Raw genomic sequence first — 26,682 nt, 5'->3', positions numbered from 1 at the left:
TACTTTTAAGTATATTTTGACACTAAATCTTTTGAATTTTGAGTATTTTTAGTGCTTTTAACACTTTTTAAAATAGATTTTCCATTAGTATACAAACGCAACATTTTGTTGCCAACATGCAAACATTGTCCATTTCTCCTGACATCTCTCCTCCTGAGTTCTTCTGTTATGAATTAACAGCTCCATCATATATACGCCCGTCACCATTTTCAACCATTCGTGGTTTTGCTACTTTTATATGTAAAAGATCTGAATACTTCTTTACCACTGTAATAATCTGATCAAGAGGATTTAATAATGTGAAAAGCCTAATTAACATTTTCAAACGACTGAGATATAAACTATCCCTCTTTTATTACTGCTAAAAAAGTTTGTTCATTTTGGTTAAGGAGGTAAATTTTTCCTGAAGAAGTGTAGTGAAACAGGAGACTCAACAATGAGCTTATAATGGCTGTTACATAATAATAAAAGGAGAACAGTTGAGGTTTCCGCTTTAATATTTATATTATAGATGACTGGGCATAACTGTACTTTGAGACATTAATGCAGAACCGATGCTAAGGGGTATAGAAAACAGCAGAATCACTATGATTTTTTTAGGCAGTAATATATTAGCTGTAGCTTTTGTGGTGTGACTTTCACTGAACTGCCACGATTCATTACTGTAGCTTTGGTTTTGAAAAGTGCTGTACAAAAATGACTTATTATTTACTTATTTAACATCAACTTAACATTTCTTGAGGCAGATTTTCTTACTGAATAATCAAATACTGCCTTTTGGGCTTTCATGAATCAGATCAAGTTCAGATCAACAAGTTTGAACCATGAAAGTGTCTCCTTAAGACAAACAATCTAATGAGGTATGAAATTAGAAGTTATATATATATATATGGTAGACTATAACTAAGTCTATTTGAGCACAATTTTACTTGACTGTTTCCCTTTCATGCTACTTTATTCTTCTCCACTGCATTCATCTGACAGCTCTTGTCGCAGTTCAAAAGTTCAAAGGACAGAAGGCAAATGCACAGCTCTGGAGACAACAACTCAGGTAAAGTCTTTACCGGTAACATCTCCAGGCAGGCAAACAAAGTACAAAGAGCCAGGCTGTGGCAGAATCCAAACAGTCAAAGCTTGGTCAAAAAACAGGATCAAAAACAGGCAAAGAGATATCTGGGCACTCAAAAGCTAAGGCTCATGGCACATAGACAATCTGGCAGAGCTCTAATGGCCATGGACCGGTATGTCTATATACAAGACAGTAATGAGAGGAATGATAAACAGGTGAGTAATGAGGATGCGCAGATTAGATCATTCAAGACCAGCTTGAGGGAGTGCCTGGGTCTGAAATGAGAGCAGAGTTAGAACATAAACCAATTACAAGAAAAAAACTACCAAAATCCTGCCAGCTATTGTCAAAAGAGACTTTTCATGTTAAGATTTTACAACCAAAACATGTGACAGTCTTATTAAATGTGAAGCTGTGTTATACAGGGAGATTAAACTACTGGAACAGAAGTATATAAAGTAGTTAAAATGAACTCCTATAAGTCCACCTGTAAGATTAAAATACATATTAATGAATACTAAATTATAATTTTGTTCTTGTATTTTGAGTGCAGAACTAGCGTGTGTCCGTGTGTGGTAAGTTGGGTGAATGTAGATTTGGCTATGTCACCGGCGCACCTGATCACATAAGAAGGTAACACACAGGCCACACAGGGGAGTCACAGGTGAACAGCTGCAGGGGTTGAGAACGGGGGTAACCACACTGTTTTTAACCATATGTGTGTGTTTTTTTTTGTCATACATTTATTCAGTACACCTGGCTTTTGTAGGTGTTTGCATACTTAATGAAAGACCTAATTTTTTGCACTACTATGTCTTCAAGTTCCCTTAAGTGGCTTTTTTGTTTGTTTGTTTGCCACTACATTGTGTATTTCTATAGAGTAGTATCATTACTTTAATTTAAGTACATTATTTGAGTACTTTTTTCACTGCCTGTATGGTTTCAGACCTCTGATTTGCTGTCAAATAATCTAATTTTATTAAAGCAATTCAAACAGATTTTAAAAATGACTAAAGTAGTAAGTAAATATTAATAAATTAAGCCATAAAAGCCACAAAATGGTAAGCCATACAAGTGGTAATTCTGTCAGATTAGTCTGATTTTATCAGACAGACAGATTATTTAAAATATAAACTGCAAAACATTTCTCTGCTTCATCCTGTAAAGATTTTGTTGAGGTATATTTTGTTTATTTGAGCTACTGCAGGAAAATCAGCTTATTTCAGTTAACTCAAACTTTAATAACAGTACAGTGGAAAATAATGTGCAACATGTGTGTTTTAAATTCATTATGTAAGGATGTTAGAATTACGTAAGATGTAAAGCATGGCTCCATTGAACTGGTGACCCGTATTATGTAGCCTAATTGACAGTCATTTAAGACCCATGGGCCATTAAGAGAGACCGTTTCAGTTGATTACATCCTTCCTATCTTCAAACAACATTGCATTTAATCAAATGTTGTTAATACATCTTTGTAAGTCAGGATTTAACTAAACACACTGTAAAAAAGTTAGATGCAATTTCCTGCATAGGTAAAAGATGCAGCATAGTGTGCGTGTGTAATAAAGCATATTCACCACTAGATGACACATGTTTATCTTCTGGATCAACTCCAAGTATCCTTCCTAGAAGCATTGCCGTAATCTTGAATGGAAATGGGACTGAAAAAGCTCAGACAGCAACTATTTATAATCCAAAGGTGGGTACATGACAGCTAATAGAACTTTATATCACTTCAGTTACAGGAGTAGACGCTATTACAAGGCATCATGTGAGAAGTACAAGATAACTTAAATGAATAAAAATGAGTAGCACATGCATTAGTAACGAATTGAGTTCAAAATAAATGTTTTGGCTAATTTGAACAGGGTCCCAAAAGCAAAATCCACCTTCCGAACTACATTTTAAATCCATTGAGCATTATAGGTTGCAAATTCTACCAATTTACAACATATCTATAGCAACATACAGTATCTATAGGGTGTATGTAAACAAACAAACCAGAGCATGCCATGACAAAAATCTTGTGTCTGTCTATTAGAGGAGTGTTGGGGATTAACCCTGTTACGGAGACAGACACAAGCTGTCAATCTGCACCGCACACTGTGTTGTCGAGGTCGCATTCATCATTAGGACTGATGCTACTACAACCTCTGAAATCAACCTTCATTTAAAGGTACACACACTTTTGTTTTGTTTTGTTTCTCTTGGCAGCAGCTTGACGGCAGTAATTAATATTTGTGAGATAGTAAAACAAAGGATATATCATGTGTGAAGCAGCAAGCTGTTAGGGAGTTTCCTAAGGAGATTAAATGGTGCAGGACTAAGAACTGCAAGGTGGAGCGCATAAATGACAACAAAGACTTTTTTAAATGACACTGCTACATTGTTGTTAAAGTAAAATTAAATATGTGACAAACCAGTATATTTTTTATTACAGTTTAGGATGGAAATTGATGATATGTATCAACAACATTGAAAAACCTTGAACAAAATGTTTCTCCTTTAAGAGTCTAGTGTATTATTCAGTGGTAGTAGTTTTTGCCAAGGAGCCAGTAGGGCGGCTAACCCAGTATCTCACTGGGACAGTTTTCAAGAATAAGTAGTCTTCTGGTCGACGCTGCACTGTTTGGAAGTAGTCCTAATCTCCCTCACACCTGCCATGGCCGGGCCAAGCTATTAATACGTGGGGTCATAAGAGGATCCACCTAGTGTCAATGCGAGGGAGCCTGTTTGCTCACAATAGGCCAGAGGAACCAAGGCACAAAGATTTACAGTACTTAACTAAAGTGGTGTAACAGTAGTGAAAGGAGGACCTGTTTTCTCAATCTACAACAAGCGAGTGAAGAAATAGTTTGTTTTGATGGAGTGGGTGAGAAGTAGCCTGAAGGAATACCTCAAGATTTGTTTGTGCCATCGGAGAAGCTGCTTTTCTACTTATACGGTAAACTATAATTGAAGTGAAAATGACTTGATGAGAGGTAGTGTGGTGTAATTTAGTGTTAGGACTTAATTTATAGAAAAACACTCACTTGCCTCTTGTGGCATCTAGCTGATAGTTTTGGATTCACTCGTCCAGCTTTTGGGATATCCTAGAGGCCAAGATCCATGCCAGTACAATGGAGGTGAATATTATTTTTGGTGCTCTCCATCCAAAAAGAAAAGACAACCACAGGACTCAAAACTAATCACAGCAAGGGAAAGGCAGAAATCTCCAATGGACATCTTAAAATGAGAACATACTAGACCCCAAACAATCTGAACTACTAGACACTACTGACCTTAAAATGATCAAGCAGGCCATGCCCAATCATTTGGCAGGTATAACATTTCCTGTGTAGTCATCAACATGCCAGTCCATGTTTAACTCCACAAAACCGTTACTCATACTTCTGTCACTGTTGTATGAGTTGCCACTGGAAGCATTGGGTCGCTTCCTTTCAAAAGTCTGATTCACCAGTTGAAGGTTTATTTGGGCATCCATTTTCTCTTAATCTTTTTGCAGGTGAACAAATATTTGAAGCTTTTTGAAGTCAAAAAAGTTGAAGGTTTAGCCTCTTAGAGAAGTATCAACATTAGAGTTAAATGGATTTAACAGTTTGACAGTTAGACTGACTGTATAATGAGTCTGGTTACGTTTGGTAGAAACATAACAATATGTGGTTTTAGCTTATTAAATCAAGTCTCTGCTTTAAGTGCATGTAATTGACTAATCTCTCCTTTCTCCTTCCACAGAGCTGGTGCTGATGTTTCATCAGTTTTGCTAAAAAAGGTTCACAAAAACCTTTGCAATCATCAACATCTTTACAATGCTAGAGGTTTTGAAGACAACATAGACTGTCCCTTGCGACTGCAACTGTTCATGTTGGACCTGTAAAAATCAACTGTTGGGACATGTTGACATCTGTGACATCCAGGCAGTTCATCCCAAAACCGGACTCTGGTTCCCATTTGGAAAGGAGTTCAGTTTTTCTCAAGTAAACAGGACCTATTTCAACAACAGAAAACGGAGCTCTAATGTTGTATCCATCACACTTGGAGTGGAGCCATCTGAACGCCACACTAAGACCTCAGAGCAGTCAGGACTGTGTGCGGATTGATGTTTCTATGTAGTGTGTGTGCGAGTGCAGTGCAACCTTGGATCCACAGTGGAACCACAATCCGCCCGGGCGCCAAGCCTTCGGGCCGGAGACGCTCCAAACCAGCAACTACTCTCTGGTGTTACTGATTCAGCTCAGCCTACTCTCTTTCGACCTGTTTGTCAACTCCTTCAGCGAGCTGCTGAGGGCTGAACCGGCTGTCCAGCTGGTACTTTTCATGTTAGTAAGAGTTCTTCATTGTTTCAGCTGCCAAGAATTATCTTTGACTTGAGGGGAAAACAATCCTGAACTAAAAATAGTGCGCTTTAGTTGTCTATACTGAGTCATAAGGGATACTGGAATGAAATGAAAAGCACTGTACAAAGACAGTAATCCTTTTCTTCCCATCCCTTTGTGTCTTCTCTTTTCCTGGTTGCTTTTCTCCAACAGTATCCAGGACATTGCCATCCTGTTCAACCTGATCATCGTTCTGTTGATGCTGTTTAACACCTTCGTGTTCCAGGTCGGCTTGGTCGCCATATTACTGGAGCGGTTTAGAGCTCTGTTAATGCTCTCTGCTCTCTATCTGACCTTCAGTATCATACTCCATTCCTGGCTCATGGTAAGTGCTGTATGTGCACAAATATGCAGAGATAAGTCCTGATGAATGTTATTTTGTTTATTATGAGATGAACTAAAGACGCACACTGCATTTCTCTTCCAATAGATTTAGGCCAGATTTATGAAAATGCATGAAGGGGGTAAAATCCTACAAATTCCATAAAATTAGGTTAAAATCTGTCAGATAGAATAACATTAACTGGGAAAGGAAATCTTGTCCATCAGTCTAAAGTAAATTGGAATACGTCATGTTTTGGATCCTTTTTTAAAAATCTTAATCTAACCCTTTAATATATTAATTATATTAATATAATTAATATGTATGTATATTCTTTCCAGAATCTGCGATGGCTCAATACCAACAGATATGTTTGGACAGACGGCCTTCAGGTGTTGTTTGTTTTCCAAAGAACAGGTAAGATGATGTGTGTTAATACACTCTGTAGTGACCACTATCAATTAAAAAGGCTGCTAAGAGGCTAAGCTGGCTCTTCACTGTGACTCGTTTGAATCCAAAGAAAAGTCCACAGTCACGTCAGATAGGTTTTATGGTATAAAACCATTTGTTGATGAGAAAAGAATAGCAAACGACTTAAATTGGCATAACGTCACAAAAGTAGATTAGACAAAACTGTGCGAGACGTAATGAAACGATACGGTCAAGAGAAAATATTGAAGCTTCACCCACCACCAAGTGAATAGGTAAATAAGCTACCGTAACTATTGATATACTGTAAATTATATTTAAGATTGCAGAAATGTTCAGTTAGAGTCAGAATACAGCAGAGCTTTTGTGTTTTCTCTTAGTTAAATATAATAAGAAGACAAGTTTTCTCCAAATGCAGAAATGCAAATGAGAATGAAAGCTGATTTTTAGTACAATGTCGAAACATAATTCTTATATGAAGGACAAAATAAACCCCCCATTTTTTCACTTCTTATGGTGTCACAATGTCACCAGAATAAATCACACAAATGTGTGCATGGAGCTGCACATCTCTAATTCTGTAAATGATTCAGAACGACACGGCCTTCCAGTGTGATTATCACTCTGGTTTTTATGAGCTGACGAAGGTCGCCGACAGAAAGGTTACTGTGAGTGTGTTAGTCCCTCCTCTCCACCAACAGGCTCCAGGCAGTGATCTCACATTGCCATGTGGGTGTGACTTTCATACACGTATAAGCTCATAAGTGGATAAAAGGATTTATTATCTCGTTGTTGTTCTCTGCAGGTGATCCCTTATTAAGTATGAGGATGGAGTGTAGCCATTTTTTATTTATCTTTCTGTTTTGTCTGCTACTTAAGACCCACCCAGACGGTTACTCGGTGTGATTCAGTGTTGCATCACCACTTCACAAAGTCTCTTTCATTATGAACCAACATTAAGACATGAATAAACTCTGCTGGGCTGATCTCATACTGTATGTATTTATAAATGCTAGTGGGGATTTCCATTTCTCTGAAAAGCTACTGCACAATCTCTCTTATCTCTCAACTAACCTTAATCATTGTGCAGACTCATACCAACAGGAGCCACTCATTCAGAAATGGCTGATAAATTATACAAACAAAAAGGGGCCATTAATGTATGTAATGTAATTTACACTAATCACATGTTTTTATGCGTTTATCTTTTAAATAATAAGGTATTATCGTGTTAATGCTTTCAAAAGAGTGTGGAACTGTATGGCTTGGTGATGATGGATTATCAAACTCAAACAAGTTTTTGCAAGTTGAATTTCATAATATTAAAAGCTAATACAGTAGTTGCATGATTTAAAGAAGCAAATATTTTCCATTAGCTGTTTTTCATTTGGCGTGCTGCATACTGCTTATTTGAAGCATTTGTTGAAAACTGGACTAGTAATGGTATGGGTCGGTTTCTTTTAATACAAATGGGAGAGTTCAAGAGAGAAAATAGCTCTGAAGGCAAATATTTTAGCATCTGTAATAAAGTAACCCCTTATTAATCAGTGTTTATCAACTTTTTAAACCCCCTTAGTCATTTTTGTGCTATGGGACGGGGACCGTCTGACTCAGAGTGCCTTGAAATTGAAAAAAGTGGAAATAAGTGTATTTTCTGTAGGTTTTTTTTCCTTTTGGATCTTAAAATATGATTTCATATTTTCCTTTTCACAGCTTCTGTGCTGTACTACTACTTGTACAAGAGGACCTCAGAGTACCTGGGTGACCCTCGCCTCTATGAGGATTCGCCGTGGCTGCGAGAAGTCTTTGCTCGGGTCAGACAGTGACTACATGATGCCGCAGAGGCCAGGACTAGAATAAAAATGGCACAATAGGAAAAAATGCCTGTATGGAAAGAAAATATGTGACAATAAAGCCTGCATTGGAAAATCCATGCAATGGGAAGTATGTATGTATGTATTTTATTGGTACAGAAAATTATATTTACATTACAATTACATTTTGGGAACACTAATTTCCAAATTTAAAATAAAAAATGCATTCAGTGCAACATGTTAATTATCAATGTATCTGACAGGAATTAAAGCCCGATAAAATATAAAGTATAATATATTCCACATAACATTTCCTTCCAGCTCAGGGATGATTGTGCCAAAATCTGAGTTTTAGAACAACAAGTTACTGTTACATTTCTTTTTTAATATTCTGTTGATAACAGTCACCACATGTCCTTTCTTTTTCTTTTCTTTTGTTAATGCTGTACATTTTTTAAAAAGATTATATTGCAGTTATTTTATATACATTTGAGACTATTTGTGTTGCTGTTGAGTTTGTCTTAAATAGCTACATTCACTTTTTTATGATCCCAGCTGTCGGTATGATCTGACCCTTCGTGTGTATCTGAGCTGGCTGTGTTTGTTTTCACAAAATGTTAATAAATGCTTAAAAAAAATAAAGTATGTTTGTGTGTGAAATGTACTCATATGATTTAAACCCCGGCCTCGGGGGTCGTTCCAAAGCAAGATTCTAGATGACTGAAGCGCTGCTGATTTTTCAGCTCGCTGAACTCTTTGAGGAGTGACTCCTTCTGCAGGTTGTACTGTAATACAAGGAAAGAGAAAAAGTTTTCTTTATGTGAAATGAAAACTGAGACTTTCATAGAGCTCTTGGATGACAGAGACATTTCTAGTCAAATGAATATATCGTAACAAAACACCAAAGTAACTCACCCTTGTTGCATATTTATAAAACTGCTCTGCTTCCTCTTGTCTGCCAGACTGAAAACAAAAGGTTCATAACATGGTTACAGCTGCAGACAGTGGAAAAGTGTTCAGAGGCTACATTCCTGAAGGATCACAAAGGTGTGCCCTTCGCTGGACCTGAGGGTTAAAAACTTGACATTCCTGCTCAAATAAAGTGGTCGAGTCTCTAAAGTAGTCAGGGTCACATCAGCCCATTGTGTCATATCCCTAAAATAGACGTAAAAAAGAGGCAGAGCGGCGTGTTTGTTTTCAGAGCATCGTCATCACTCACCCTGAGGCAGACCAGAGACAGGTAAGCCCACACCTCTGCATTCTGGTTGTTCAAATGGTTGGCTTCAGTCAAAGCTTCCTCAGCTAGACACAGCTCCTCCAGCTACAAAGACAGATACACACAAAACACACCCATATATGGCATTCAATGACTTCACAGCTGTGCTGTTTACATGCAGCTTGTTGGCTAACTATTCAGTACATCCAAGAGTAACCTCAGTTACTGTGAAATCAGTGAACCCATCAGTTTAGGTGAGGTAATACCCCCAAACATTAACCTCCTCTAACACCATAAAGTCACAAGAAACAACGTGTCTACAGCTTTGGAGCCTTTCAAAACCAGAATTAAACTGGATTTAGATATATTTTAAGGTTGCCATTGTTTTCATGATTGTTCTGAAGGTGGAGGCGGAGTTTTACCCGGTAACAGGCAGTGCCCAGGCCCAGCCAGGTGAGGCAGGAGGGAGACTGCTCACAAGCCTGCAGGTAGACAACTTTGGCTCGCTCAAACTGAAAGTTAAAAACACAATAATGAGAGATTTAGTTACACACACTGTAAAATAGCAGTTTTAGAAAGACTTACTATGACTAGGTGGTGCGTGGGAGCCCCACCTATATTTTAAGAATGACTGGTAAAATTTCCTGGAAATGCACCAGGTAGAATCCCCTGACTCATCAGCAGATACCCACACATGAGTAAACTGTCTGATAAGACAGAACTGAAGCTTGTCTCAATATCTGACCTTCCCCTGCTGGAGGCAGATAGATCCCAGACGGAGCAGGACGAGTTGAGTATCTGACGGCTGCTGTATGAATCTCAGGCTCCACTCGTAGCTCTCCCGGGCATCACTGAACGCCCCAAGCAGGTAGTGACAGTGACCATTCAGAGCCCACGCACCCGCATCCTGTTCACAGGGTGGACAACACTTCTCCAGTCAGGGTTCAGAAGAGATGTTAGTTCTGCATCCTCAGTGAAGTTAGAATAATATACAGCATATATATATATATGTGTGTGTGTGTGTGTGTGTGTATATAAGTATTATATTTATAATACATTATACATATGTGAAGTAAATAAAAGTATCATGTAGGCAAACACTATCCATACTCTACTAATGAGAAATATTAACCATTATACCAGTGCTAATTTACATCATAATTTGAGTAAATACGTAATATATTTAAAGTCATGTCATCAGGTTATGCTGCATGCAAAAAGAAGTTCATTATTTAGAAGTTTGCTGCAGTGTAAACGTGATAAATTACAGACTGTGGACTAACAGAGCAGTGCAGGAGCGCTGCATCGTGCATGTCACATTTTCCACCCAGGCTTTACCCATTGTTGCAGCCAGTAGTCAGTGTCTGAGTACCTGGTTGCTGTGAAACAGTGCCTCCTTGAGGCTGGCTTCAGCACTGCAATAGTCAGCTCTGAGAATCTGCAACTGGGCCAGGTGAAGCAAATAGGAGACACTGCGACCACCGTTTGACCACAGCAGCTCCTGAGACAGAGCATGCTCTGCCATCTGACAACAGGAAAACAGGGACAAGCTTTGACATCCACAACATGGATAAGAAACAAACCATTCACTCACCAAACAGATTCATCTTTATTTTGGTCACAATGTGTTTTGACTTTCTGCTAATAGATTTTCAGAATATATCTTTTCCATAGCCAACTGTCATTTTCCAGATGTTGGATCAATTATTTCCATAAATCACTTTTGCCCCCACTAAACTGAGGGTTACTACGACAGCACTTTACATTGCAGTGCATTTTTACCTGCAGGGCGGCGTTCTGCAGCAGGAACTGAACCGTCTCTGTGTAAATATTGGAGGAGAGTTTCGGAGTTGCTGATCTGGAACTGACATTCTGTGCTGGAGATTCATCTTGTGCCTCTGTGTCCTGGTCTACACCCTCTGGGTCTAGGAGAAAGTGACGGTAACATTGTCAGGTAGCTCGGAATGCTCCAGGAAACCAAATTTACTGCTACAGGCCTTCAGGCAATACGTTTATGACATAGTTCATCTAAACCGTGTACAGGTTGGTGAACATTTTTTCTATATTTTAGTTTTCAGTCCTGATCGACTCTGGATTTATATTAATTAGTGTTGCAGATCCATTAGAACAAAGGAGAACTGGGACTAAAACACCACTGGCACAGATTTCACCTCTAGCATTTCTGCTTATCTCTCCAACAACGGCATTTATTCCTGCTGCCTGGTTGGCCCTCATGTGACAGGAAGAAATGAACACATCATTACAAGAAGAGATGGTACACTCTTCTTCTCTGGATACTTTTACTCACACTGCCTTCTCACCTTGCTTAACAGTGGCAGCCTGACATACAGGCGTGGTCATCTCCTCTTCCTCCTCCTGGTCTTTTTCCTTCTCACTGTTCTCCTCCCCATCTTTCTTCTCCTCCTCCACCTGTATTTGCTTCTTTGCTTCCTTTGCCCTCAGCTCCCTTCCGGCCTCTAGAAAAGCCCTCTCAGCCAGGATGGACTCATTCTGACTCTCATGAAGCAAACCTGGGCAGCAGAACCAGAAACATGAAATGAGACTACACATTTTCCAGCATGCATCTCTGCTGCACTACTGCTCAAGGCCATTCAGGTTCAGAATTTGTGAGGGCTGATAAAAATGTTGTTCAACCAAAGTTTCTAAATGTTGATTGATGTGTATTTTCATTGTCAGATTTCTTTCAATTTCCCACTTTTAGCTTTAAAAAGTCCTCTGAGACATTAATTTAAAGACTAAAACTCACCAGACTAATGAATTTAAAGCTATCAGCTTTTAAAGACAGATTTACCACCTACCAAAAGAAGTTAAACTCAGGGACACGTTGCTGCCTTTAATATAAGAATAGAAGAAAAAATGGATCATAGAACTCATCTATTAGAAAACGCATAGACCACGTCATGCCTTGTGTAGCCCCACAGGAGCCTTCATCATACCACTGGCTGTGTGTTTTTGTGTTGGCAGCTGGTTCACAGGTTAAATAGCAGTGAACCGGAATACAGACTTTCATCTCACCCAGCAGCGTCCAGGCAACCACACTGGGCGGATCTACGCCAGTGGCTCGCTCCAGGAAGGTCTTGGCCTCCTCGTAATGCTCAAACATCGCTGCCAAGACCCCGCACATCATCAGGCTGGAGAAACAAGAGGAGACGAACACACAGGTCTTAACTTACCAGTTCACACACAAGAAATAGAGTTTGAGTGTTAATTTTGTTGCTATGTTACTGAACTGGATCACTGTATCTCTAGTGCAGGTTAATATTCTTTATATATCTTATGTTTTTAGTATAACATTTCTAACCTGGGTTGGTGTGCCTGCTGGACGGACACGGCGTCGTGGAAACACTCTTTAGCCTTCATGTAGTCTCCGGTCAGCATGTAGAGGCTTCCCCACTCAAACTTGTGGGAGGGCTCATTGGGGTGCCTCACCACCAGCTGCAGGGAAAAAATATACAACATGCAGTGGCCACTATAGTTATTTTACCAGCCAGAGTCGTCATCTATGATATAACAATGATATGCTTCAATAGATTTTTATTCTTAGGTCTGAAAAGAGGGAATAAATGGAAGTCTGTAATTGGCTGCTGTATAGTTATGACAAAAAGTTTTTTATAAAGGTCTTTTATTGGGTTTTTTTGGGTGAAGAGCAGAGGTATTAGGAAAGGCGAGCGTGTTATTGTACCTCTTGGTAGTACTGAACAGCCTGCTGATAATCCCCCGTAAGCTGAGCCTCTCTGGCAAAATGTCTGAGCTGAGAAGAACTCAACTGGATCTCATCCAGAGAGTCATCATCGACGTCATCTGAATAAATCTGTTGAGGAGGAGAGGATAAAAATGAACATTAATATGCACTATATATATATATGTTTGTGTGTGCGTGTGTTACCTTGTTGAGAGCTTTGTGCATCTCGTCCACCAGGTAGACATAGAGCTTGCTGACGAAAACCTTTAGCTCCTGAGGGTCAGTGAACGGCTCTGTGCGCTGCATGGTGTCACGTACAATCCTCACCACAGCATGCTACACACCAGAAACACACACACACACCTTTTAAGTTAAATCTGATGAACTAGTTTCGAGGTTCCTGCCAGTTTTATTTATCCACCAGGGGCGCGTTCACTTGTTCTGACCTTCATCTGTTCCTTGAAGGCGAAGTATCTCGGCGTGACATTGAGCGTTCCCATCAGCTGAACCTTCATTTGCTCAAGGCTGAAGTCTTTCGACGGCTTGCATCTGGTTCCAAATAACTCCTTATACTGCTCCGAAACATGGGTCACCACATTGCCTACTTGCCTGTGGAAGTCCAGCACTGCCTGCAAGAGTACATACCAATGAAGAGACTTCAGCAACTAAGCAACTCTCCACTGGTCTGTATATATTTCTGATTGCATATATAAATGTGTCTGTATTTTACTCTTTCTGCTCGGCTAGGACCCGCTGGAAGTGGAGGTCTGGGTGGGATCAACTCCCTCACCCTGCAGGAAACAGAGACACATTTTAGTACAGTCTCACTCATTCGTGTCAGAAACCAAAGCGACAACGACTACATTTAATACCACGGAGTGCAAGTGGATGTAAATCTGTCACTATTACAACTTGTACCTTTTTAATAACCGCTTGACTCCAGAAGGGAACATTTTCTGATAGCTCTGAGTCACAATTGAGCAAACCTAGTCAAACTCAGCGACCACAACACACTTACAGTAGAGGATTCATATAACACTTTACCTTCTGGCCAGCTCTTCTGGAGATGTTTTGGGCACTAGAGGTTTCTCCAAGGATATCTCAATGATAATATAAGTTCTAGCCTCCAGATACATCTGTCATTAACAGGAATGAGATGTTAACATGCTGAACGCTTTACAAGAGTTTAGGCTGATATTCTCGCTGCATCTGTGAAAACTGTAATTACAGAGTTGTGTTACTGTTTAACGGAAGCTTACATTTCCCTCCAGATTGACATGCAGCGGCTCAGTTTCGGTCGGGCTGCCAGTTACACTAATCCTGCTATGACTGCCAGGCTGCTGCACAAAGAAAACAGGTGACATTAGAGCCCAACCTTCACAAACACAAGCTGAAACTTCCAAAGTTACCATTTGGTGAAACAAAACAAAAAAATGGTGTGATTTTTACGGCTGAATTCCTGATGAAATCATTTGTTTGAGAGGTAAAATAAAGTGCTGGGTTACGCTCACGTGAAGAGCTTTTCAAAACTTTTAAGGACATGTTTTATAGTGTATCTCTTCTGGAAGTTCTGTTAATTCAACTATCACATAAAAATGAATCTCTTCCATCAGGACTTCGCTGACCTTTTTGGCTGCCTCTTTGGTTTGGCCCTTGTTGCCTCCGTCCTTGCCTGCTTTACCCCTGTGAGAGCCTGCAGCTGAGGCAGCACGGGCTTTGGCCAGGATGGCTGCAGCCTTGGCATGCTCCTTTAACACACTGACACTCTGCTTGGCCTTTAAGTACAAGATCAATGACAAAGTCACTTTAATAGAGGGTTAAGAGTACACAGGGACACATAGTAGTATTTATTGCACATGACACAGCAGGCCTGTGCAGTGTGCTTCAGTATAGAGTTAGTATATACTGGATTCACAGAGATGAAACTGATATTGATTGCTTGAGTATGGTGAAGAAAAGGTGTTTCTGGTAGACACTATATAATGTTTGATCCAGACCTAGATCAAGAGCTATAAATAAAAAAAGCATATATGTGTGTATTTGTGTGACCTTTTTCAGCAACTCATCCTCAGAGAAGGGTTGAACACTGTATGCTCCCCGGATGCGACTGACTCCAGGATACAGCAGCCTCCCCATGTCCACAAACACCACACCATGAAAGGGGATATCTGGGATCTCCTCAGCCAACTACATACACACACACGCACACACTGGGTGAACTTGCTGGTCTGTCACTGATCTTTGCTTCAAACATGGCGTTTTCTGAACCTCGCCGTCTCGGCTTACAAAGCCGTCTCACCATCTTGGTTTCTGCTGCCTTTGTCAGTGGAGCCACCGACCTCATTATCTCCACCGGCCAGAGTCTGCTCTCAGTGATCTTCTGCCGCAGCCTGAAATTAGAGTCAACATTCATGCACACATGGTTTTCTCTAAGCGTATGTGTCTTTCTGTATTTTCTTCTACTGTTGTTTCCAAACCAAATGCAACAATTCTCTTACATGCATTTTGATGTTCTTCTTGTCCTTTTCATTTTATTGCCCAAGAAATGATTTGTTGCTGTTGTTGTATTCACAAAGGTTTGATTTTATTCTAAGCATTAAACATGTTAACTTCAGCGTTCACAGGATCACAGGTTCATTGCAATGCCCTGAGGTTAAAGGAGTAAAAAGATCAAACAACTCTTCCATGACTTCCTGATTTCCTTTCCATTTGGAAGTTCAAGTACTCTCTGCTATAAGCCTGAAATGTGGTTATTTTATTTAAAGGTCAAGTCCTAGAAACTGATGACTTCCCTTTGTAGAATAATCTCTTTAAAGTCATGGCTGACAGGTCACATGATGGTCAGATAGCAGGGATGAGTTGTGCGTGTAACTGACCTTGTAGTTCCTCCTGCTTCAAGGAAGCAGCGCATCTCTGTATCCCAGCTCACCCTGTTCTTCATGGTTTCTGCCTCATTGCGAAACTCCAGGTCCTGTAGGAACATTTAGACCTTCAGGCTGCCTTCATGCTTAGTTAATTTTTGATATGGTCTCAGGTCAATTTGCTTTTCCTACTTGTAATGTTTTTTAAGGCACTTTAACTTCTCTCACCATTAGTCACTAGCTAAGCCTGTGTTTCACATTAGTGCCGTCTCCACAAAGTCTATAAATGCCTTTATATGACATCCCTCACTTTCATGGCTTGAGTGACAGTCATGTGGCATACTGCAAAATCTATCAACGCACCATTGCTAACAAAATTTCCAGCAGGTGCAGGCCACATCTGCAGTTACCTCTAAGCCAGTCAGCTCTCCGTCCTCCTGTTCGATGGGCTCCGCGTGGAAAAAGGTATCAGGCAGGAAGAAATGGTTCCCCGGGACCAGCGTGGCCCGATGTGGCCTCTTTCTCTGTCGGCCATTTTCCTCCCTCTGCCCTCCAGCCTTCAGCTGCCCTTCACAGAACACCAGCACCTGATCTTTCTGGGAGTCAGAGAAACAGTGTTAAAATCTTTCACGCTTCAAAGATTCAGATTTAACACTGCTTGTATCATTGTGCAGCATGACAATCTTCAAAGGCCTAATGTCCCTATATTACTTTTTTGGAGGGCTACACTTGCCTTAAAAAGTAAAACAAAATGTTATATGACTGTCTTTGTTTTGTTTAGTTAAATAGTATAAAGTACGTAAACTACATGAGAAGCATGTAACATTTACCTCTGCAGTAAGTGGGACCTTCAGGGCAGCAGTGTATGTAGAGGAGCCAGGGGCAGAATGCATCCATACCTCAGGGATGGAGTAGGCTGTCTCCACAGTTACCTTCAGCAGGTTGGAGGCTGAGAGTTCAGCCTCAGACAGCACTGGATCCGACACACTGACACACACATCCAGGGTCGGCTGCTAAAGGGGTCAAATCATGGAGCACATTCACATTTTATTTTTCTGTTCACTCACATTGACTGCAAATGCCATCATCATGTTAAAAGCTGGTAAAATGTACCAGATGTTTCCTTCCAGAGATTTTAAGTGCTTTTCCAATTCCTACATCAAGTACGTTTTGGCCTAAAAAACTGGCCACAATTAAAGATACTGACCTCTAGTAACATTTTTTTTATTAGCAACATAAAAAGTTGGAATGCAGATTTGACACACTACAACATCTGGCAGTGACATATAAGAATCAATTCACTGAGCCTTGTTGAGACCCAGACGCCTTCAGGAAAATCTGATGACTACTTCAACACTATGAGCAATTTTAATCTATCTTAAAAATAACTTTATTTAATACACTTTGTTTCTGAAGTGGCCTATTTATCAAGTTCCATTTTATTGCGCAAAGAAATTAAATTAATGATTCTCATCATTTCGTTGTCTTGAGATAACAAAGCTTAATCTCTTGCGATAATGATATAATACATCTTGTTATCTCCAGAAAACAAAAGGGTGTTTCCTTGAGATAACAAGATAATCGATCAAATCTTTAGTCACTGAAGTGGAACCCTCCCCCCTGTTGATTTTGAGTGATAATTGTGAATGTTTGTGATGACAGTTTTGTTTAATTTTGTTTAGTTTAACATTACCCTGTTGTCCAGTGTGCTTCAGACACTGTAGTCCTCGTCATATAAGGAGAAGACGATCAGTTGCAACTTCACAGGCAACTGCACTTCAGTGACAAAAGACTTGATGAATTATCTCATTTATCTTGAGAAAATGAGCTTTGTTATCTTGAGATAACAGGATAATTAACATAAGTAAAACTTCAAGCACAGGTGAGACAGTAAGATGCAACTGAAACAGCGAGTAAAACATGCACGTTTTCATCGTGTTGTTGAATCATGTGAGTGAAGTACCACTCTGACTCTTATTAGTCACTTGTGCTGGTTTATCACCCTCCAACTACTAGCCAATAAATATAAAAACATTGCAACCATACTGTGCACAGCGAGTTTTAGTGTGTAGTGTACTGATTTTCTCTCACCTCAGACAGAACAAAAGTTTAAGTATGTAAATATTATTTACATAACCACATAGCAATCCGAATATTGAAACAGAGTGACTACAATTGGTCCCTTATATGTAAATTTTAGATATGGTTGATATAGCTGTACTGAAGCCTACTATGATTAGGGACTGTGACATGGGAAAAGCTTTTCCATCCGATAGTGAAAGTCGTCTCTTGGTGACATGGTGCACGTTTAATATTCTCTTAAACTCTAACTGTTCCAGCTTTGGTGAGTTCAGATGAAATTACCTTACTCCTTAAAATGCTGATCACTGACTTCTGTCTGGCCCTAACCGCTGTCTCCACATTCCGGCTGCCCTGTGATTGTAAAACATTGACTGAAAGAGGCATCTGGAAGAAACAACTAGCATCTATTTATCTATTCAAGGTCTCATCCACCAGCTCTCTGGATGAACTATAACAGGAGTGGGAGATGTGGATAAAATGTTATACCACAGGAAGCAAAATGTCTACAGCTTGACAAATCTCTATTTTCTCACTCTCAATATTGTCATATTTCCCAACTTGAAACTACACTAGATTTCATCTCTCAGAAAAATGTTTTTAAAGTCCTTTCCAGCAGGAAAAAAAAAGCTATTGTTAAATTTGTGACGTCTGGCACAACCTGTTAGGAAGCCAAGGGACAAAGATTTTCTGATGGGCTCATATTCAGGTAACTTTATTAAGAGATAAAGTAGATCTAACCCTGTCTCTAACAATAACTGAATGATATTACTTTTAAGACATTAACGGTCATACACTACTTCATACAACCCCCATTTCACCAACCAACCTTGTCCTGGAACTCTTTGGTTGAGGAGCTGGTCACTGGGTTCAGCGGGACTGTGGATGAAAAGCTGCACTGACCTGAAGACAGAAGAGAAAATCATTTGAGCACTGCTCCCTGCCCTGTAAGGGAAGTCTGCCGTTCTGACCTCCACATAAAGCAACTGACATTTCTGGAGATAAACTGCTTTGTTTTATTACACCATAAAAACGCAGGTACAGGTACCTTGTAGCAGCGGCAGTAAGTCGAGCACAGCTTGGCCCAGCACTGATGTCTTCACCTCAGCTTTCTTCGTCTCAGCTTTTTTCTCCTCAGACAGGACCTCTATCACCGTCACTGAGGACAACAACAGCATTAAGTGTGCTGTACAGACACTCCAAGTTATCACTAGTGTTATTACAACAATCAGTGATCATTTATTTTTGTTTAAGCTGCAGTGAATTTGTTGTGTGCTCAAAACTACATTAATATTTATACCATCCAGCAATGGTAGATCGGTAGATGGTATAAATATTATATTATTATTATAAATTATAAATATTAAGTAACTACTAACTAAACTTTACTCTCAGCTTAGTACAAATTACAGTGGTCCAAATTTGAAACTTACAAGCTGGAAAAAGTCACAGGAATATGCATAATGAAACAGTTTGTAAGATATCAGCATTAGAAATTATATAGTCAAAATCTAAATGTCTCCATTTGTAATACTCCCCTGCTACAGCCCACACATCTTATAATAATGGAAATATTCTTCCATTGTTTAAGGATGGCTGCCTGACAATTTGCATGGAGTCAGAGCGACAACAAGCATTGGCACAAGTAGAAAGAAGAGACAGTGAAACTAAAAGTGCCAGATTTCAGAACATTTTCAAACTCAGCTTACATATGATCGGTTTATGAGCTATGTCACTGAGAGTCTGAGCGTCATTGGGGTATTGTAAACTGCAGGTAAAGTCGTAGTCAACATGCTGCTCCACAGGGTCGGACTGCTTCTTGTCTGATTCTCCCAGCAGAGCTCCATCCAATTCAACTTGCAGAAAACTCTGGAAGCTTTCTGACTTTTTTCCAAGCTGAAAAGAGAAGAAAGAGAATATGTAACTTTAGGTGGCATAGTGTCATCTGCACACCTTCCCAGCCTCAGCTACTCTACAAACGCAGATCGCTGATCCTGATACCAATCAAAACCAACAAAACCAAGATAAAACCAATCCAGTTCAAGTGATATAATATTTGACATTATGTCAAAAGCATATCGCGAGTCTCAGCCAAACCCTCACGGTGGGTGTGACTCTTTGAACAGTTATCTTGTTTGATGCCTGTGAAAAATAAAAGTAATGGAAATGTGAAGTGACACCTGACCTTGCTGCATGAAAATATATATATATATGTGCTATATATACTGCATATTTACACCTACATTTTCGTGCACCAAACAGTATTTGCATCCAGTTTTCCAGTGAGACTGTACTGTCTCTGTACTGTGAGTGTGAGTGTGAGTGTTTTAAGCTGTGTTTTAGAGAACTTTTCCCTCATGGTGAATCTAATAATACAATTAATAGACTTAAAAAACTAATTTACTAAACTAAAATTAATAAACCTAAAAAGAAAATAATTTCCCCCTGAGATTATTAAAGCATTTCTGATTCTGAATACGGAGGGAGTAAAACAATAACTGAGTGAAACATACTAACTTTTCGGGAACTGCACAGTCAAACATAACACAGACAAAAATCATGTCAGTTGTCATCTTAACACGTTGTAAACCTGGTTCATTAATAAATATTATAATTCCTAATCAACTTAAATCCAATTATAAGAGAACATTAATTTCAAAAGTACCTGTTAAGTTGGATTGTGTACAAAACACCTTTATGACCATCATTTGTTTAATATAGATAGATAGATAGATAGATAGATAGATAGATAGATAGATAGTAAAGTATATCAAGTATAATGAAGTCACACTTCTCAGTTATTTTGTTTTTGTGTTTTGTATTTTATTTATTCTATATTTATTTTCTGTTCCTGTGAATTTATGCTGGTCCTTGCTTTGTCTCTGGATTGTCCACTTTGAGTACTTTCTGTTATACTGAGAAGTAAATGTTGCATTATATCTTTTACTGTAAAACAGTGACACAGTCTTGTGAGAATTAGTGATTAAAACTGAACCTCTAGTAGTTGAAGGTACCTGAAACAGGATTGGTAAGCTTAACACAGCAGTTGTTATCTTGAATGTTTCTTTTCCCAAACAGTAAAGTTAGTTTGGTAACAGTTGTGTGTTACGTTGTTATGCTGCTTTAGCCGTCGGTTTGTACGTCATTTAAATTAATTAACTAGACTAGCTGGCTCGTTACCGTGTATACATTTTTTTCTGACTCTAACTAACATTGAATGAGCTCACCAGGTTATTTCCACAGACGACGGTTATTTCTACAGCAGTGTTTCCAGGTGTCTCCATTTCATAAGTTATAAGACAAACGATAACTGACGTTAGCCGTTAGCCGTTAGCCGCGGTTTGCGCTCTCCTTGGCAACGCGGTTGCCCGGCAACGCCGTTGCTACACACGGCGGTGAGTTCAAGTGAAATCTGAAATATCAACTGTGAGACTGAGAGAGCAGTGATATCTGTAAAACAATTAACAAAAGGCTTTCCAGGATAACATAAAAAATAAATAAAAACAATACAAGAGTGCTTTACTCACAGGAGCAAGACGAAAGAACAACAAACTAAATAACGTTATACATAATTTTATGGTTTTAGATAGATAGATAGATAGATAGATAGATAGATAGATAGATAGATAGATAGATAGATAGATAGATAGATAGATAGATAGATTGATAGATAGACTTTATTTTATTTTTTTTATAAATTACAGTGCAGAAGCAGCATTACACACAGTGACAATAGACAAACAACAGATAAACATAATAATAAAAATATAAAGAACAAACTATACATAATAAAATATCAAAATAGCAATAACACTTATTCACGGTGGAAGTTTCTAAACTATTCTTTGCTTTAAGTGATTTTAGCTTTTAAACATTGGATCAGAGTAAAGAATCAGAGGTCTGTCCTACTCATTTTAGTCTATATTCACTAAATGCACAGCACTGTTTCTCCTGTTCTCTGTCATAGTGTGACTGGGGCAGCAGGGGTCACTGCTTTCAAAGGAAACACTAGCTATTGTGTAACCCGTTCTCTCAGTCAGCTTCTTAATATGAGTGATGTTGTCTGACCATGCACATAAAACCATTTTCTTCCAAAGTCAGTGCATTGTTGTTTATTTCAACTGGGATATTTAAGTCTGTGTGGAGTCTCACTGGTTTGAAGTGGGCAGGGGCTCGGGTGGAAAAAGTCTGTATTTCAATTTTGACAAACCTCAGCACACTGTGTTGCCTACTGCTGGTGTATCCATTAATAAGATGTGCCTTTATTGATACCCAGAGGAGAAATTTAGGCGGTGCAGCAGCACAAGGACAGAAATGAGAGCAAATAAATAGAGAGAAAGGTAAAATATATAAACTTAAAAAGAAAAACTCTAAACAATAAAGTCAAGTATACATACAGTACACACAGCCAGAATTGTACTCTGCTACAACCTCAAGCAAAGCCAGATGTTTCAGTCAAACCTTCATGAGGTGATTAAGACATTTATTCACCACCCGAGGCTATAGTGGCGAACATAATTTCCTTTATTAGAAAAAAACTGCACATTCGGAAACATCCTTTCCGATTATTTATAGCCAAGCTATAGTCAGTTCATGAAGTAATGTTAATAGCTTCTGAGCAGGATGGCCTCTCATAACTTTTAATGCAGTACGAAAATGTGTCACTAATTTTCTTTTAAGATTGCGACGTAGGCATTTACCTTTGGCTTTATGTTTAATTTATGGTCAATTCTACTGTTCATTGTACAGACAGGAAAACTGTTTCAAAGTCTCCTTTAGTAAAAGTATTAACATATCCTTAATATAAATCTGTCCTATAAATATCCTTAAAGCACATGTATGAAGTAGTTATGAGGCAGAATGACCCCAGTTAGAATATATGATTGCATTACAATGATTAAGTATCACTTGAACACAACGGGTAAAAGTGGGGCTAATTTTTACTACTTTATATGCTGCTGGATATCATTATATTTTGTATTCAAATGTAAATCTTAAAAATAACTAGAAACTGAAGCTGTCAGTGCCAATAAATGTGGTGTACAATGTAGAATGTTCCCTGCTGAATAGTAGAGTAGTGGCATAATTATAAGAACAGAAGTCATAGTTAGAGAAAATAGAGTAAAGATATATATATATATACATACAGTGGGATGTGAACACAATTGAATGATGCCAAACTGCTACAGACATTTCTATTTATGTATTCATTCATACTTTTTGCTTCAATATCCCTCTGGATGTAAAAAAAATTCTATTGTATGTTTTTCTTTCTTATTTATATTAAAATAAAAAAAGGAAATGGACAATGGATCAGCTGGAGACATTTGGAACAAGAAACTATTGCAGAAACAATACTCTTGGTTTTGTATAATTTTGATGTTAATAACTGTAAATCCATTTGTACTTGTCAATAGATGTGATACAATATGGATTTCCTAATAAAAAGATAATTACACAAAAAAAGACGACTGCCAACTACAACCTTAACTGTAGCAGCAGTAGTAGTAGTATCTTAAAACTGTATTTTGTCACCTCTTCTCATTGGCTCATCATGTAGAGTGTTGAGTTTATGTGTATACATGCATATTTTTATTTATTTATTTTTTATCTTGTGCGGGTAGTGCTTTTTATTTATTTTATTTTATCGTTTTTTTAAATCTTTCTATTGTCTTGACTGACTGACTGACTTCATGCTTTTATTGTGTTTCTATCGTGTTATTTATTGTGTTTTATCTTGCTGTGCAGCACTTTGGAAACCTTGTGTTTGCTAAAAATCGTGCTATATAAATAAAGTGGATTTGATTGGATACTTAAACACAGTAAAGGTTAAAAAAAGTAAAGTAAAGGTTAGATAGATAGATAGATAGATAGATAGATAGATAGATAGATAGATAGATAGATAGATAGATAGACATACTTTTTTTTTTAAGTTTGGTTTTATTTATTCTATATTTATTTATTGTTCCTGTGAATTTATGCTGGTCCTTGCTTTGTCTCTGGATTATCCACTTTGAGTACTTTCTGTTATACTAAGAAGTAAATGTTGCATTATATCTTTTACTGTAAAACAGTGACACAGTCTTGTGAGAATTAGTAAATTAAAACTGAACCTCAAGTCTTAGTTACTTTTCGCCAGTGAGTAGTTTCAGCTGCAATGGCCTGTGAGGGGCAGCATCTGGTCCGGCGTAAAGGCGCAGAAAAAAGAAAAAAGTAGTCCCTGCGCCTCCGCGGCAGTGGCGGCGCTGCAGGGCGGAGTCCGCTGCCCTCACTCCTCCTCCTCCTCGACGCTTCATGCCCTCAAACGGCTCAGCTAACCACTTCCGGGAGTTTTTTTTTTTATTATCAATGATTTTGTCACTTTTGCGAGATTAAAACACTACTCTGGTGTTTGTCTTTTGTTGTCATTAGAAGGAAAATGTCGTACAACTACGTGGTAACCGCGCAGAAACCCACGGCCGTGAACGCCTGCATCACAGGTAAACCCTCCGTGTGTGTGCGTGTTTGTGCAGTTTGCCACCTGCGAGCTAACTGCAGCTCCCGCGCTGCTGCTGCTGCTGCTGCGGGTCAGACTGCTCCAGACTGGGGCCTGCTGCTGTGTCCGCTAGCTTTTGTTTTGCTCAAGTCAAATGTTTACCTGCTCAGACAGAGGCTATATGTTTCATTAACTGTGTACACGAGTCTAATGTGTGTGTGTGTTTCTAACGCGCGTACGATCCCGTGAGCGTATATATATATATAATCATATTTAGGTTAGCTGCGTCTGCTGTTTGCTGATAAACAACATATCAGCCCAACAACAGCAGCTAATGAAAACCATGTGGAACAAACAGACAGAGCTTTATTTTTTAAAAGCTACATTACATAAACATCTGGTGTGTGAGGGCCACAAAATACTGAAGCCTTAAGGTGGTATTATCCCCTCAGAGCTCATCGCATATATAATGCCAAGTCATTATTTTATTATTTAATACTATTAATATGATTTCAAAGAGGTCAAGGCTTGCACTAACTCTATTTATTTCAATATGTCTGTATTATTATGTTAGCTCACATACTTTTAGATATTAAATCTACACATGTGCAACTTTTTCATGATTTGATCATGTTTACATATGTTTTTTTTAAAATAGCCTTTTCCCTCTGATTCATTTGTCCTATTTTAACTTGTTTTTAATGTTATACTTTTATGGCTTTTTGTTTGTTTTTGTTATTTGTGATCTACTCTCATTTATTGTACGGTGTCCTTGGGTGACAGAAAGGCGCCTGTGAAATAAAATGTATTATTATTATTATTTTTTTTTTTTTTTGTTTTTGACTGGTTGAAATGTTGAAGAAATGATAAGTTCATTAGTCATTAAAGCATTGATTGGATTTTTTACATTAATGTTTAAAACTAATTTACGCAGTTATAACTTTGATTTAATATACTTCACTGATTGTTCTAGCTGAGCCTGTTTGACAGGGATGTGAATTGAATAGTTTCATTTATTTATTAAAAATAAACAAACAAAAAAAAAAACAACATGTGCTGGTTAGTTTATTGTGAATGTCCATTTAAAGGGACGGTTCAGATGTTAGACACAAAATGGAAAGTGCAAAAAAAATAATTTAAATCTATGTAGAGTGCAGATTGTCCATTCAGGGAGGAGTGTCTACAATGTCCATAGTCATAAAAGGTAACAAAAACATAACAGTTATTATTTTCCAGTGCTTATATTTGAAATTAGAGCGAATATAAATGTTAAGCTCACGAGTCAGTAACACCCAAAATAGAAAGAAACGTGGCCCAAAGGTATAAAAGGGAACAAAAACACAACAATTCTTATTTTCAGGTGCTTATACATTCAAGTAGAGTCACACAGTTCACACTAGTCATTAAAGGCCAATGTGAAATGAGCTCTTTTATTTGAGCAACAGTCAAGAAACAGATTAAATTTACGCATTTTAATACCAAGCAAATGTTTTAATCAGTGATATGTTTATAAACTTAACCGATTGTTGTGGCTGAGCCTGCGTAACAATGATATTCATTTAATTATTTCATTTACTTGTTCAGATTATTAGTAGGTAGGTACTTTGTGATGGGAGTTTACTTTGGACTCTTCATACTGAGCAACTTTGAACAAATTTGAGTCAGTAACAATGATCGTGTCCTAAATGTTGTCGCACACTCAATAAAAATAGTTGGTCATGAAAATTGGGTTTTTTAAATGTCTGCCCTTTCTCAGTCATCTTTTTCTCTGCTACTCTCACCAAGGCAACGTGTAATTTAACATGAATGCTTGTGCATCCACAGGTCACTTCACCTCTGCAGAGGACCTCAATCTGCTCATAGCTAAAAACACACGTTTGGAGATCTATGTGGTCACAGCAGAGGGGCTGAGGCCCGTCAAGGAGGTGGGCATGTATGGAAAGATCGCCGTCATGGAGCTCTTCAGGCCAAAGGTAAGCTGTTAAGATGTAACCGCTCCCAATAACCAAGAGACATTTAATTTTCTTTGGGAGGAAGCAAGCCTCATGGACATCTGAGGTATCTGAGGGATCTGAGGTCCACCCACCACAGTCTCGCAACAGTTGAAACACTGAGCGTTGTGGGCGTTATGTTAGAACAACTTGTCAGCTAGTTGGTCTCGCTGAAGATCTCCATTGTGTGTATTTGTGGTCGCACTTGGACAAGATTCTTGGTTGATTCTATAATAAACATTTTTTATTTGAGACAGAATGCACATCAACCTGGCAAAGAAAGCATAAAAAATAGACTCGGTAAAGTCTGTCCCTAATTAGGCTGGTAGCAGCACCCGCTGCCT

At 38.6% G+C, this 26,682-nt stretch overlaps 3 protein-coding genes across 6 annotated transcripts in view; 2 read left to right on the top strand and 1 right to left on the bottom strand.

Annotated features, from left to right (window-relative positions):
- The first annotated feature begins 1,018 nt into the window (after window positions 1-1,018).
- On the top strand, window positions 1,019-8,054 carry LOC104922799 (transmembrane protein 138). 3 transcript variants are annotated; one of them, XM_027281026.1, is made up of 5 exons: window positions 1,019-1,051; window positions 4,808-5,391; window positions 5,602-5,773; window positions 6,112-6,187; window positions 7,913-8,054. In XM_027281026.1, the coding sequence occupies exons 3-5, from the start codon at window positions 5,648-5,650 to the stop codon at window positions 8,023-8,025; spliced, it is 315 nt and encodes a 104-aa protein (XP_027136827.1). In that variant the 5' UTR covers window positions 1,019-1,051; window positions 4,808-5,391; window positions 5,602-5,647; the 3' UTR covers window positions 8,026-8,054. The 3 variants fall into 3 exon arrangements, with proteins under 3 accessions (XP_027136827.1, XP_027136826.1, XP_027136828.1); XM_027281025.1 differs by lacking the exon at window positions 1,019-1,051 and adding an exon at window positions 3,164-3,248; XM_027281027.1 differs by lacking the exon at window positions 1,019-1,051 and adding an exon at window positions 3,942-4,016.
- A 173-nt stretch (window positions 8,055-8,227) lies between these two features.
- LOC104922800 (cilia- and flagella-associated protein 70) lies at window positions 8,228-21,237 on the bottom strand. 2 transcript variants are annotated; one of them, XM_019273375.2, is made up of 27 exons: window positions 21,100-21,237; window positions 19,582-19,768; window positions 18,921-19,031; window positions 18,702-18,775; window positions 18,158-18,226; window positions 16,624-16,806; window positions 16,204-16,389; window positions 15,809-15,903; window positions 15,232-15,322; window positions 14,982-15,119; window positions 14,558-14,707; window positions 14,192-14,269; window positions 13,977-14,068; window positions 13,663-13,723; window positions 13,379-13,561; window positions 13,137-13,268; window positions 12,933-13,061; window positions 12,552-12,685; window positions 12,266-12,381; window positions 11,551-11,760; window positions 11,012-11,154; window positions 10,602-10,754; window positions 9,975-10,136; window positions 9,652-9,741; window positions 9,233-9,334; window positions 8,929-8,976; window positions 8,228-8,798 (listed from the first exon to the last, which is right to left on the bottom strand). In XM_019273375.2, the coding sequence occupies exons 1-27, from the start codon at window positions 21,154-21,156 to the stop codon at window positions 8,688-8,690; spliced, it is 3,285 nt and encodes a 1,094-aa protein (XP_019128920.1). In that variant the 5' UTR covers window positions 21,157-21,237; the 3' UTR covers window positions 8,228-8,687. The 2 variants fall into 2 exon arrangements, with proteins under 2 accessions (XP_019128920.1, XP_027136825.1); XM_027281024.1 differs by having other exon boundaries at window positions 8,230-8,798; window positions 14,192-14,272.
- Window positions 21,238-24,102: 2,865 nt separating this feature from the next.
- Window positions 24,103-26,682, top strand: part of ddb1 (damage-specific DNA binding protein 1) — a 45,035-nt gene continuing 42,455 nt past the window's right edge. The window contains exons 1-2 of the mRNA XM_019275853.2: window positions 24,103-24,351; window positions 26,172-26,320. Coding sequence (XP_019131398.2) covers window positions 24,291-24,351; window positions 26,172-26,320 — 210 coding nt within the window. The 5' untranslated portion in view covers window positions 24,103-24,290. The remainder of the gene's footprint in view (window positions 24,352-26,171; window positions 26,321-26,682) is intronic.

This window comes from Larimichthys crocea, chromosome VIII (genome assembly GCF_000972845.2).
Source record: "Larimichthys crocea isolate SSNF chromosome VIII, L_crocea_2.0, whole genome shotgun sequence".
In the NCBI taxonomy this organism is placed as follows: domain Eukaryota; kingdom Metazoa; phylum Chordata; class Actinopteri; family Sciaenidae; genus Larimichthys; species Larimichthys crocea.
This window is presented reverse-complemented; position numbering and strand designations above follow the sequence as displayed.

Excerpts from the sequence above, each read along its gene's own strand:
- LOC104922800 (XM_027281024.1), bottom strand. The coding sequence starts at position 21,156 with ATGGAGACACCTGGAAACACTGCTGTAGAAATAACCGTCGTCTGTGGA. Across the intron at positions 14,069-14,191 it reads ATGTCAATCTGGAGGGAAAT|ATGTATCTGGAGGCTAGAAC; the intron begins GTAAGCTTCCGT and ends TGTTAATGACAG. Across the intron at positions 11,761-12,265 it reads GGTTGCCTGGACGCTGCTGG|GTTTGCTTCATGAGAGTCAG; the intron begins GTGAGATGAAAG and ends TCTGCTGCCCAG.
- LOC104922799 (XM_027281026.1), top strand. The coding sequence starts at position 5,648 with ATGCTGTTTAACACCTTCGTGTTCCAGGTCGGCTTGGTCGCCATATTA. Across the intron at positions 5,774-6,111 it reads TACTCCATTCCTGGCTCATG|AATCTGCGATGGCTCAATAC; the intron begins GTAAGTGCTGTA and ends TATTCTTTCCAG. Across the intron at positions 6,188-7,912 it reads GTTTGTTTTCCAAAGAACAG|CTTCTGTGCTGTACTACTAC; the intron begins GTAAGATGATGT and ends TCCTTTTCACAG.